General features: G+C 38.0%; 1 protein-coding gene across 3 annotated transcripts in view; it reads left to right on the forward strand.

Moving 5' to 3' along the window:
- Positions 1-13,868, forward strand: part of dlg4a (discs, large homolog 4a) — a 164,924-nt gene that overhangs the window by 49,394 nt on the left and 101,662 nt on the right. The window contains exon 1 of one of the 3 annotated variants that reach the window (XM_084413720.1): positions 1,514-1,579. The exons of the other annotated variants lie outside the window; for them this stretch is intronic. Within the exon in view, the coding sequence (XP_084269846.1) occupies positions 1,538-1,579 (42 nt within the window). The 5' untranslated portion in view covers positions 1,514-1,537. Of the gene's footprint in view, positions 1-1,513; positions 1,580-13,868 lie in introns of those variants that run through there. 3 annotated transcript variants of the gene reach the window in all.

A 13,868-nucleotide genomic window follows, 5' to 3' on the forward strand; every position in this document is an offset into this window, starting at 1 on the left:
TTCATATGAATCACGTAAAAAAGTTTTTATTCCACATGGAGTGGATTGGCCCCTTATGACATGTTGTCATGTGACCAGCCTGTCAAGTTACCAGTAACGATTACAACATAAACAACAACACTGTTTAAACTTTACAAAGCCTACATCTAAAAGTACATCTAAACAGAACAATCAAACCAGCAATATAGCACAATATACTGTACATACACACAGAAGACAACATAACACAGATCAGCATGTGTGCAATCTAAAGACAGAATTAATACTGTATGAGTGGAAAAGTGAAATGTCTAATAATAATAGTAATAATAATAATAATAATAATAAAGGACTCGAGTCAAAACGTATTAGGAATTTACAAAGATAAGAAACCTACAAGCATTTGATACTTCAATGAAATCTTTAGTTCCTGAACTTGCTTTAATCCACCAGCTCATATTGTAGACTGGGCGAGTGTTCTGTTATATTTATGGTTTGATTCAATTTGATTTAAAATTAATCAAAAATATATTTATTTATTTTCCCAAAGATAACAACATTCATACAAAGTAATGGGATTATTTATTATAAATACCATATACTTAATCAATATATTTTCTTTAGACAAAAGCCAAAAAGTTATAAGACAGTTAAGTTTTTAGCTTTTTACAAATTAATTTCACTATAAACAAAAGTTAATAGCTATAATATGAAAGAAGAATTTTCTTAAGATAAAACAAAAAATATTTTGTTATAGTCAATGTTTCATTTAGTTTACGTACTTAAAATAAAGACAATTTTGAAATACCCTAATGTTTATTGTGATGTCTTTTTTAAAATATGCATCATATTTGTGTTATGCACTAACATAAAAAATGTGCATGTGTTCGGCACATCAACACTCTGGTGTCAAGCGAAAATACTATTAAAACAAAATGGTTTATTTAAATTCTTTCAATGGGGAGTGTTGTTTGCTTTAAGACGAACTAAACAAAACCATCAGACCAACATAAAAATGCACTTTAAATAAATGAAAAGATGACCGTCACAAAAATCCAATGATTTGATTTCATGGGGTCTTTAAAGAATCTATTAACCAATATGCTTATTTGAATACATGTAACTTTTAATGTAACATTTTAATCATTTAAAACTTTTTTAATCTCCACGGAGGCATATTTAGCCAACTCGGGAACCTTCTAGAGACTTTTCTGCTGAACCTGTGCTATGAAGAACCAGTGAAGAAGTGTTATTTTTAAGCGTGTGTAAAGCACATTTATGATGGGGAAATCTTCCAGAAAGCGTTGGTGAGATCGTCTCTCATATCCCTCCTCTCATCTCTCCCACCCTCTCTCCTTTTCTCTCTGTCACAAACCTGTTCAGTGACTCAGAGGTGGAACAGTCTGCCAGGTTTCTTTGTGTTCCTAGACCTACACCAACTCTCTCTCCCTCTGTTTCTCTCTCTCTCTTACCCACTTGTCCAGGCACTTATCTTTCCCTCACTTTTCATCCCTCTTTTCCCCTCATTGCGGGTATTTTGGTCGGTTGTTTGTGGCTGATGAGGGCTCGTGCTAAGCTTCCTCTGCTCTGCTCATGTGTGGTACGTACATTTTTCCTTCCAAACGTCTTGCTCTCTGTCTTTATGGTGCAGGGCTGCTGTTGCGTGTTGTTTGGATATTCACTGCGTGGATCTAGAGTGTGTGTGTGTGTGTGTATGTGCGTGTCTGTCTGACTAACTGGCACTTGATTTATGGTGTGATGCATCTGTGAGTGCGCCTGTTGACACAGAAGGAGCATGGCTGCATACACGTGTGTATGTGTGGATACATGTGTGCTTATATACACGTGTGTATGTGTGGATACATGTGTGCTTATATACACGTGTGTATGTGTGGATACATGTGTGCTTATATGTGAGACAAATGAAGCTAGAAAAATGAAAGCAGAACGAGTCTAGGATGAGCAGCCATAAAATGTATTTATGCACTGGACAGCATTGCATACATTAGCAGTTTGTTTGTTCATGCAATATGTTGCTCTTTGAAGCTCGCAGACATTTTGACCAAAGATTATTTTGTGTATTTGTATGTGTGTGTCTGTGTGTGCGTGTTCTAGACAGCCTAAAAGTCTGCGTCTGTCTATTTCCCCCTCTCATGTATGACTGGAAGTGAACTGGGTGTGTGTTTTGTGTCTTTTTTGTGTGTGTGAATGTGTGGTAAGAAACCATACGTCTGTTAATATAAATACACTGATTTGGAAATCTTCTAATGTCAACACAGTTTGCTGAATAGACAGAAATGAGTGAGTATGGCAGCTGAAGAGCTGAGGGGCAAAAGCGTCCGTTTGGCATGTTGACTTGATATCCATCAAGCTGTAAAGCTTTCTACCCCCTGGCCATTTTTTCTGAAAAAATTGCATTGCTAATGTGGGCATATAATATTCATTGGCCTCCTCATTACTGCACAATGCTGTAAAAACAGAGAGAGAGAGAGGGAGAGAAAGTGCGTCGGCAATACAGAGGACAGGCAGAGAACTGAAGGTTAAAGGTCAGATGCCTACCCTTAAATTGTACATTCAGCCTCCAGCTTGTGTTAAAGTATCTCATGTGCTGTGATTTTCCATGCTTTTTCAGGCTGGCTTACGCAGGCTTAGCTGGTACAATCCAGAATAGCCATTTGAACTAGTATGGTGAAGGTTTACCAGGCTAGTCTTTCTCTTCCAGTTAACTAAAACTGAACATCACACAGTAAGTGACGGATTTGGAGCACCAACACAAAATAGCGCTACTAATGGGAAGTACACGAGAGACACGATTCACAATTAGCATGTTGCTAAGCTAACAATGCAATACACAAGTGTGATTTTTTTCCCCTTGCCCAGTTAAAGGTGCTCTAGGCGATGTTGGGTGACGTCACTTCTTGTTGACGTTCAAAGTATTGTCAAACAAAACGGAGGCTAGCTCGACCCTCCCTCCTCCTCATCCCCTCCCCCTCCCACTCCCTTCCGTGCTTCCTGAAACAGTCATGAACCATTTAGAAAAACCAAACTGGATTTACCCTGTCCAGCAGAAACAGAGCCACCTGAATGTGGGATTGTAAGCCCTTCTCCGGCGGAGTTCTCGCCACCTTTTGAACGCTTTTCCAATGTAAATTCGGGACTTCGCGCGTTCCTTCTCCTTTTCCCACTTCTTTGTTATTTGTTCATCGGAACGTCGTCTCTTTGGTCGTGTGTTAGGCCATATCAAAATTCTCAAGAATATACATTTATAACATTAGTCGTTGTCGTTGTCTAGGACATCTCTCCTCTAGCAAACTTCCCTCTTCATGTTTCTCTCTCCTCCACCCCCCCCCCCCCCCCCCCCCTTCATGTGCACGCGCACTAACCCCCCAACCCCCACCGCCAAATCATTCTTGTCGGTTATTGGCTGGAACTCTGTTTGTTATGTTTCGTGGTCCAGGCTGGGCCAGTTTGTTTTTCTTGCTGTTTGTGGAGCCTGTGTTGTCTACAGAGACCGCGTTTTTTTACAGTGTGTTCAGGGGACAGGCAGCTAGCGGATAGTGAGGAGATGTTTGCTGTATGTGACAAAAAATGTTTTGGCCTAAAAAACGCGTGACATCGCTTAGAGCGCCTTTGAGCGCAAATCCTACCCAGCTAATTTCATTGGTTAAGGTCAGGGTGTAGGGTGGGTTAGGGTTAATATTTGTTTTAGCATTATGTCGGCCATGACATGACCAATGAAATCTTCAGAATCAGCAGTGGGGCGGAGTTTGCAGAGTTACAAATATTTGGCGTTTTAATTATGTTGGATTACTTTAGCAATACTACTCAGTATTAAATGAAATATAAGTATATTTATAATCAACAGTTCTCGTAAATCTTCTACCATTTTACTTATCACAATGCATTCTGGAATTACCCTCTTACCTTCTGTTGGGATGCAAATCTTTTTTTTTATTCACTTGAAAAACTTCTATTATTTAAAGGGAATAAAGAATTTTTTTTTTTTTTTGCAAAATAAATAGGATTTTACTGCAAAATAATGCATTTGAACTATATTCAGCTATTATTATTTTAAAATATGCAGACATTCACATATTTGTTATGCCCAATATGCAGAAAACTGCTCTGTTAATGTTTCTTGTCTCGTCACATTCAATTACTAATTACTGAGTCACGTAAATGATATAGGCTGTTTTTAATCCAAAACAGCATAATGTGACAAAAAAGTCGCACTGTTGGCATCACTAGATATTAAAGACAGTCATTTAACATTTCTATTGTAATTCTTACCTTGCAGTCTATCACTGTAATTTAAGTGTCGCACTGGAATTCATGCTTGGCTTCTGTGAACAGTAAAGCCTGCCTTCTTCGATTTGATTGGCCATCGCAATAATTTTGACATTGATGAGTGTTATTGGACTGCTGAGCATAAAATATGTTGAATCCTAAAAACACTGAGAGTGGTATATCATCATATTAAACATATCAAATATTTGGTGCAATTTGGCCACATCTGTTTATTGGGGGTTGTCTACAGTGGTTATGGCCCTGCATATGATGAAGTGTGTGTCTGCATCTAAAATGCTGGCTAGGCTTTTGCAACAGAGTTTGTTGGTTGTGTACTGGTCATTCAGTGGGGTGTGAAGAAAGTGTTTGCAGACTTACAAAGAGAATTGAGAGAACTGTCTGAGAGAATGAAAGTATTCATATATTATATTGGTTTAGATATTCATATGAACTACAGCTCTCCTTGGAAAACAGTTACTTCTCAGGGTGACATCTGGAAAAGAACATTTACATGGTTCCCTTCTGAGGGACACATCAGTTACTGATGGGGACGCGTCCTTGCAGAACCCTGTGTCTGAGGCACGTGTAACTTCACGCCAATATCATTGGACAACGCATTGTGATGAGCACCCAAACATACAAATAGGGCGACTGCAAACACTTCATCAGCTTCTTTGTCTTCAGGAAGCCGCTTGTGTGTTTGCTGCGTAACAAAGTGAGATTGTGTCTGTGAAGTCTTGTGTTTTGTCATGAGTTAGTTCATTAAAAGTTTGTCAAGCCTCTGAGAACTCACGGTTCCGGTCCTGCATCTGCGGAGACAGCATGGAGACTGTGATCGTGGGGATCTCAGATGAAGCTATAACTGAGGAGCTTGAAGGATTCTCCCTCGCTTCTCCGCAGCTCTCGCTAACCTGGAAGCCGTTCTTATCTTAGCGGCTTCTTTCGGGTTAGATGAGAGGAGTTTGCTCACTTCTGGTTCAGAGGAACTAGAAGTAGAGTCAGTTTCAGAAAGCACAGCCATGTCTGAATCCCCCTCTTATAAAAGCCCCACATATGATGAGTTATTGGAGCTTATAACTCGCGCCACGACCCGTCTCAGTCTGGAATGGTCCGGCCCGAAGCACGAAGACTCCCGTGGTCAATTAAATAAGAGATATCTTCCAGGTCATAAGTCTCCAGCTCCGCTGAGCCTTCCATTTATCCTGGTCCTGCACACCAAGGTTGCAGGTTCGTGGAAACACACCTGTACTCTGCTTGCATAGTTCCTTTGAATTTGTGAATATCGAGTGGATGTGTGAGCGAGGTTATGGACGAATGCCTTGGCTTGAAGGGATTTTGGCTAGCTATCTCTCCCCGGGGACATCGTCTTTGAAGGCTCCAGTTCTGCCATTTGTGCCAGATAACATTGAGGTTGGTTGGCAAATCATATGCGGCGTCAGGTCTGGTCAGGCTGGTGGTGCCCTGTACGCCACGGCCATACCAGGCCGACCTACTTAAAGACCTGGACAAGGGCACGAGTCAGTCTCCCGAGGCAGTCGCCCAGATGTGCACATACAGATCTGGACCTCCGCTGCACCAAACAGGCGGCCCATACAATCGCCCGATCCACTGCGTAGAGCTGGGGCTCAATTGCATTACCATGCTTCGTGCATTCCTGCGCGTATCCCTTCAGACGAATTGAATCTGATGACGTGTTTAAAGGCGCCCTATTTATGCACTCCGCGTGATGTCATCGCACTGCGTTGGCCAATGATATTGGCGTGGAGTTACACGAGCCTCAGACATCGGGTTTCGTGAGGACGCGTCCCCATAGCGTCAGCAACTGTCTCATTCCCTTCTCCGGGTTACACACACGCAACCCCAAGAGGTTTCTCCATGATAAAACTCAATTGCATTTAGATGTCAATTAATTCACAGGCACAACAGAGTTATTTTGTCTGAAGAACCTCATACATAGTCAGTCACATTACCATATTTCAACATGAAGCGACACTGGACATGTCCAGTTGGCGGAAAACACAGCGTATCATGGGTCCTTGCACACTGAGTCCGAAATTTTCATAGCCGTTTTTTTGTAATTATATTACATACTGCACCTTTGAAGTATTATTATTACAGTATATATTATATTATTATATAAGCATATAATATTATTATCTGTATTGGATCAAATGTTTTGTGGTGTTGTAACAGTTGTTTTGACCACTTCAGACAGCACTTCAGACAGTGCTACTGACTATATACACAATTGTACTTTCGGTGCCTGTTTGATTCTGTCTGAATACATCAGAAAACAAGGCATGTGTTCATTACAACATGGTGTAATGAGTAAAAAAATGTGCAGTTATAAGTAGCTGATATGTTCCTTAAAAATGACTTTCTCTGGTGTAACCAAAGTTGATGTTAATTTTGAATTTATTACATTTTTGTAGATTTTTTAGATTACCATGTTAGGCTACTGTGCAAATTAAAAAGTAGTAGACACAGAAATAAGAAAAATATGATAGTCAAATGAAATATTAGCAATTTATGTCATATGTTATGCTTTAAAAAAAAAAAAACTGTCAAATTTGAGAGATCTGCTGAAAAAAAATGTTAACTTAAATCAAGTTAAAAATATTATTTAACATAACTGAACTATTTTATTCCAACAAAACAATTTTTATGGGTAAAGGTAGAAATAGCACTTTACATTAACAATTGCAGGTTATCACTTTTTACAGTGTGTTATGATATGTATCAGAAGATGATAATGCATGGGGTCACGCTTATTAACCAGCAAAACCTTGACCCAGAAATAAGCAATTTGTGTTGAAAATTGTGACAACTTTGCAAGGTTATTGATGCTCATGCCTCCTATCCGTAATGAGACTTTCTGCTTTATGAATCTAATAACATAAGCTATTTAGCCTACACTATCATTCAAAAATATAGGGTGAGTAAGATTTTTATACTTTTATTCATGCATTAAACTGATTTTTTTTTTTACAGTAAAGACATTTTTAATGTTACAAAAAATAAATGCCGTTCTTTTGAACTTTATTTTCATGGAAGTATCCTGAATAAATATCTCACGGTTTCCGCAATAATATGAAGCAGCTCAACTCTTTTCAACACTGATAATAATCAGAAATGTTTCTTGGTCATCAAATCATCATATTTGAATGATTTCTGAAGGATCATGTGACACTGAAGACTGGAGTAATGATGCTGAAAATTCAGCTTTGATCACAGAAATAAATTACATTTTAATTTTTATACAAGTTACAATTGATTACAAATTATTATTATAATTTACACTGGTTTTACTGTATTTTTGATCGAATAAATGCAGCCTTAGTGCGCAGAAGAGACTTCTTTCACAAACATTGAACAATTACCAACCACAAACGTATGTGTTAATGAATTACGAAATACAAATGAGTGCATTTCTTAAGACGTAAGGCGGTGTGGAAGTGTGAGTATTTTCATGTGTAAAGTCTATGTTTTTGATGTGCATAAATCTCCTGCTGCTTATTGGTCTTTCATGTTGTATGTGTTGCACATTTCCTGCAGCAACCGCCTGTATAAGATCATCATATATTTGTTGCATTTTAATATGTATTTTTCTAAGAATATGCTTTTAATGCATATTTCTGCTCCTGGTGTTTATACATTAGACTAACTTATTTAAATACGGAGATTACATCTGATAGCTTGTCTGTAGATTTAGCTGTCTGATTGAACAATGCCTTGCATACATTTTATTTTTCATTTCTGGTGTATTTTTGTAAGATCTCATGAACACACACCCACTGCACATATACACATACATATACATATACACACAGTCTGCCAACTGACTTACCGTAGGGAATCCCCGCCCCTGCAGATGTTACCATGGCAACGCTTTCCAGGCTAGGGAAGGAGTCCCCCTTTCTCCGCTCTTTTAGTTGGATGGGAAATATATTAAAGGGTTAGTTCACCCAAAAATGTAAATTCTGTCAGTAATTACTCTCCCTCATGTTGTTCCAACCCCGTAAGACTTTCGTTCATCTTCAGAACACAAATTAAGATATTTTTGATTAAATCTGAGAGCTGGCTCACTCCTCCATAGGCTTCTATGTTATTGAAACTTGCCATCCCAGAAAAGTGAGTAAAGACATTGTTTGAAATAGTCCAAGTGACTCCAGTGGCTCAACCTTAAGTTTATCAAGCGACGAGAATACTTTTTGTGCGCAAACAAAACAAAAATAACGGCTTTATTCAACCATCTCTTCTCTTCCATGTCATTCTCCTAAGCTGTTGACATAGTGTAACAGCGCTGCGCTTCTGGGTTGTATGTCAGAACGTTGGCTCACTATTGGCCGACGCTGGTCATGTGTGTGATGCGTGTGATGCTGACCAATAGTGAGCCTCCGTTCTGACGTACAACCCAGAAGTTACACTACGTGAACTCACTCAGAGGCCCACACAGAAGAACATGAAGAGTTGAATAAAAAGTATTCTCGTCGCTTGATAAACTTAAGGTCGAGCCACTGTAGTCACTTGGACTATTTCAAACAATGTCTTTACTCACTTTTCTGGGATGGCAAGTTTCAATAACATAGAAGCCTATGAAGGAGTGAGCCAGCTCTCAGATTTAATCAAAAATATCTTAATTTGTGTTCCGAAGATGAACGAAAGTCTTACGGCGTTGGAACAACATGAGGGAGAGTAATTACTGACAGAGCTTTCATTTTTGGGTGAACTAACCCTTTAACTGCCGGCTGCAGAGTACTCTGTCATTTTGCAATGCATTGTGGGAAAGGAAGCAAAACTATTTATGTGTAATATATATATATATAGTGGGCTCCACAAATATTGGTACCCTTGATAAATATCAGCAAAACTGACTGTAAAAAAATGTTTTTGCAATTTCTCATCTTAGTCTTTTATTCAAAATATGTGCAATAGATCGATAGCTTTTTATTGTCATTCAACTGTACATTTAGAGTGCACATATGAACGAAATCCCGTTCCACCGGCTCATAAAAATATAATAAAAAAATGCTACAACGTGCCTTAAAATATAGCACTAAAAAGAGTTTGACTATTTGACTATACTCTCATTCCTGCGTAATAATCAAGAAACTTTGCTGCCGTACCATGAGTGCAGCAGGCGTAATGATATGACGCAGCGCCTGAAAATAGGTCTAATAGGTTAGACAAACTTAGTCCCGGTCACGTTGGAAGTTACCGAGCTGGGGACTATTTTCAGGCGCTGCGTCATATCATTACAAAGTTTCTTGATTATTACGCAGGAATGAGAGTAGTTCCTAGCCATATCAGCCTAGAAAATCGCAACTTTTCATTTTCCGTCGGTCTTAGTACACGATGTGACTACAGAAGAGTCAAGTTTTAAATAGGAAAAATATCGAAACTCTTTGGTCATTTTTTTGAGAGAGATGCTAATGGTCCTGTCCGATTCAATGATCTATGCTAAGCTATGCTAAAAGTGGTACCGCCAGACCCGGAGATCGGCTGAACGGATTTGAAAACGGTAAAACTCAACTGTTTAACTCTGGGGGAGGTGTAAAATGAGCCTATTTCCAAAAAAAGTGGAGTATCCCTTTAAGCGTCCTGACCGGGTCAGTCGGGTGTTGATTTAACATCGTATTTGATGGAGTTTATGATACTGTGAATCCAGCATTAAAGATCCTCCATCATACTTCACAGTGGGGATGAGGTGCTTTTCTACATGGCCATCCTTCTCTCTATGCCAAACCCACCTTCTTTATTTTGGTCTCATTTGACCATAAAACCCCGTCCCACTGAAAGCTCCGGTAACATCTGGGTCTGACTGGAGGAGCATGAGAAGCTGTTTGCAATCTTCCCAGACAAGGTGTGTTTATACAGGTGAGATCTGGGTAGGGTTGCACCAGCCGTATATTCTTTCTTAAATTGGAACGTAAAGTCCACACTAGAGGCTTATTAACCACTAGGGCTGGGTAAAAAATATAGATTTCTCGATTTTAATCGATTCTCATTTTTACGAACCGATATCGATTCTTAAATCCCAAGAATCGATTAGTCATCCTGTTTTTAGTTGATGAATGAATGGAACATTGTTGCGCGCATCCCATCCAATAAATCGCAATAATCTTTGTGCTTTGTTACTATTGATATGAAACAAGTCTCAGATTTCAAATTACGTCCATTTTCAGAAAAAAACATATCCAGTGACCATAAACTCATTAGTCAGCTAGAAAAATTAACTCTAGAGAGGAGCATTTTGTTAAATATATGCACCATATTACATATTATAATTTTTAATGTTCTTCAATATTTAATGCATGTTTGAATAAATTTGGAAAGTTTTTAATTTTAATTTCATATAATTGTATTATTAGAAAAATACATAAAAGTGTATTTTAAGTGTTTGTATACAAATCAGTTCATTTTTACATTCAATATTATAGTAGGCTAATGAAGCCGATAGGCTACAAATGACTCCCACAGTTTACAATAATAGTTCAGAGATTTGTTTTCCTTGAGAAAATTTGCAATGTATTGTACCTGATATCCAAAATAATCAATATTGAATCGAATCGAATCGAATTGCAAGCTTGTGAATCGAAATCGAATCGAATTGTGAAATTTGTGTCAATACCCAGTCCTAGTAACTAGCTAGTTTGTAACTAACTCTGTACTTTATTCTGTTGCACCATTTGTTCGTAAGGCAGAACATAGCTAGTAGGTCGTAAGCTCTCCGTAAAGTAATGCGTAGTCGCATAATATGACGATTACCCTCAATGATCCAGCAGCCTTCAAATACGTGAGCAGAAGTTGTGTTGAAATGCCGTGAATTTCAGTTTATCCTTCATTCTTTTGCCTCATGTAAAAATACGTTTCCATTAAAAACGATACTTGATCATGAATAGCATAAGTGTTTTTATATGTAAATAGCATTCAGAAACTGTATTTGAAATGAAATGAATAAGGATCAATAAATAAAAATTGATACAAAAAACGGGTTCGTTAAAGATAGCCGCTAATAAAGTAATCTTTTCACATAATGTTCTCTCTCTTAAAATGTAAGCGAGTGCAAATGTCAGCATTATCATATATGTCTAAAGAATTGAAGTCTGAAAGAATTAATTATTGCCCAGATTGTGGAAACTATTATCCTATAGCTATTTCATGATTTGTGCAGATCAGCAACCTTTTGTCACACATTATTACTGTATCCTCAGGTCTTTCCCATACACTATAAAAAAATCCACTTAAATTCAACTTAAAAACTTAAGTTCAGTTGCATTTCAGTTCATTTTAACTTCAATCATATTAAACTGATTTTTTTTTACTTTTTTTTTTACAATCTCGTTGAAATTGTTTAAATTATTTTGATGAGTTAAAGTAATGTATAAACATAAGTTGCATGATGTACTTTTATCATTTTTGTGTGTCACTTCATATTTAGAGCCCAGTCAAACAGGAAGTCATGAAGCATTCTTAAAAACATAACATATGAATGGGAATATACCCATTGAAGTCAGATTTATACTCATTAGAATATGTGCCAATAATTGTGTAATAGCCTACACATATTTAAAATTTTGATTATTATATTATAATTATTGATTATTATTAATTATGTTAGACTTTTTGTGAATGTTTTCAATGAAAGAAAAGCTCAACTTACTGAAATAAACCACATGGTTAAAAGACTAAACATTTTCACCTTTGATACAGAAAAATCTGAAGTCAAGGCAGTGTTAGAGGCTAAAAACAACAACTCTGATTTGCATTTGGCAGACTTGCATTGCATTTGAAGGTACACATTTACATTCTTATCAGTTCTTGCTTTCCCTGGGAACTGAACCCATGACCTTAGCGTTGCAAGCGCCAACACTGTTTGAGCTACAGGAAAATATATATCAATCACACACACACACACACACACACACACACACACACACGCACACACACACACACACACACACACAGTTAAAATAGTAAAATTGTGATACATATACTGTACAAACTGTCTACATGTGTATACTATATACAACCGTATCTGCTTGCTTACATCTAAAGCTTTACATATTGACAAACTGAGTGTTTTTTCTCCACATTATAGCACACATATCAATATCCATGAAAACTGAGTATTCCATTGGAAAGATACACATGATTAACACGACAGACATGCACAGACTTAAACCTCTGCCCACAAACAAGACTATTTACTCTGCTAACGTTCTAACGTTTCCTAATGTGTAGACCTTATGCGGAGCCGCCATCTTTAGAATATTGTCTGTGAACTTCCGTTTTTGCGGTCGCTCTGTATATTTATATGGCATCGCTGTCCAGGAGTAGGCCTAATTAGTTTTTGAAGTGGATTTAACTTACTTAATGTAGAGTTAACGAAAGTTATCATGAGGATTGTAATGTTTAAAGCAGATGTCTTAACAAATGTCAGTAGACCGGGAAGATTTTAAAACGAGCCGTTCATTCATAAATACGCAAGATTGCTGTGAAAATACAGACCGGAAGTTAAGAGACAACGAGCGCAGCGCTGAAAAGGGGCGGGGCTACATAAGGTCTTACAGAAGGCTATACTTTGTGGTTGTTAAATATTACCAAAACATGTTCAAGGTTGTGAAGAGTAACTTCTGTAATTACTCTGAACACCTTCTGAGACCAGATGCTAGTTTAAAAAAGAAAAAAGAAAAGAAAAAAGAATTGCACTTTATTATCTAATACAATGACATTCAGACATTAGAATGGTTTAATTAATATATCCTAATACATTTAAAGCCACTGTGTGAACTTGGATGCATCAGCTTCATCTGTGAACAGTAAAAAGCTGCTTCTTGTATGTAGGTCGATAAGAATGGTTTGTGAGCACGTTGCGTGTGTTTGTGTGTTGGAAGTGTAAATGAACAGTCCTCGTGAAGCGGTCTGTTGTGCACTGACGTCATCGGTCTCGCGCCGCAGTCGCTCCTGAGATGAATGCACAATCCTGCTCTCACCTGGATCTCTAGCGCCACCACGCGAGCGTCAAACCTGTTACAACTCGCTCAAGTGCCTAGTAATCTCTAAGTAACTGAGATTTTTGTTAAAATAAATAAATAAGTACATAAATAAAACAACTCGTTGTCTTACTGTGTATGAAACGGTAACAGTGTGCGCGGTCACGCTTGCCTTCAGCACCATGGACAGTTCCCTGCGCGCGCGCCACCAGAGGGCGCTGTTCACTCATGCGACACATGAATGCGCGCTTCAGACCTTCACATCTGCAGTAGTTATGCGAAATAGTACGATTTGGTGAGATTTGTCCGCTGACATGAAACAAACGTTCATGAATAATAATTATGAGGATAACGACGCTTATTATTCATTATTATGAGGACTACTAAAGTGTTACTATGTGTATGTGTGTGTGTGTGTGTGTGTGTGTGTGTGTGTGGTTCTGGTAAACCCTACATTGTGAGTACAAAATATCCCCACAAAGATGGCAATATCTAAAATAGTTGTCGTTAGGGGTACATGTATTTGGTTCCCATGGGGAAAACAGCTTATAAATCATACTAAGTGATGTTTTTGAAGGTTTAGTGTAAGGGGAGAGAAGATACCAT

The sequence above is a fragment of the Rutilus rutilus genome (genome assembly GCF_951802725.1).
Source record: "Rutilus rutilus genome assembly, chromosome: 7".
In the NCBI taxonomy this organism is placed as follows: Eukaryota; Metazoa; Chordata; class Actinopteri; order Cypriniformes; family Leuciscidae; genus Rutilus; species Rutilus rutilus.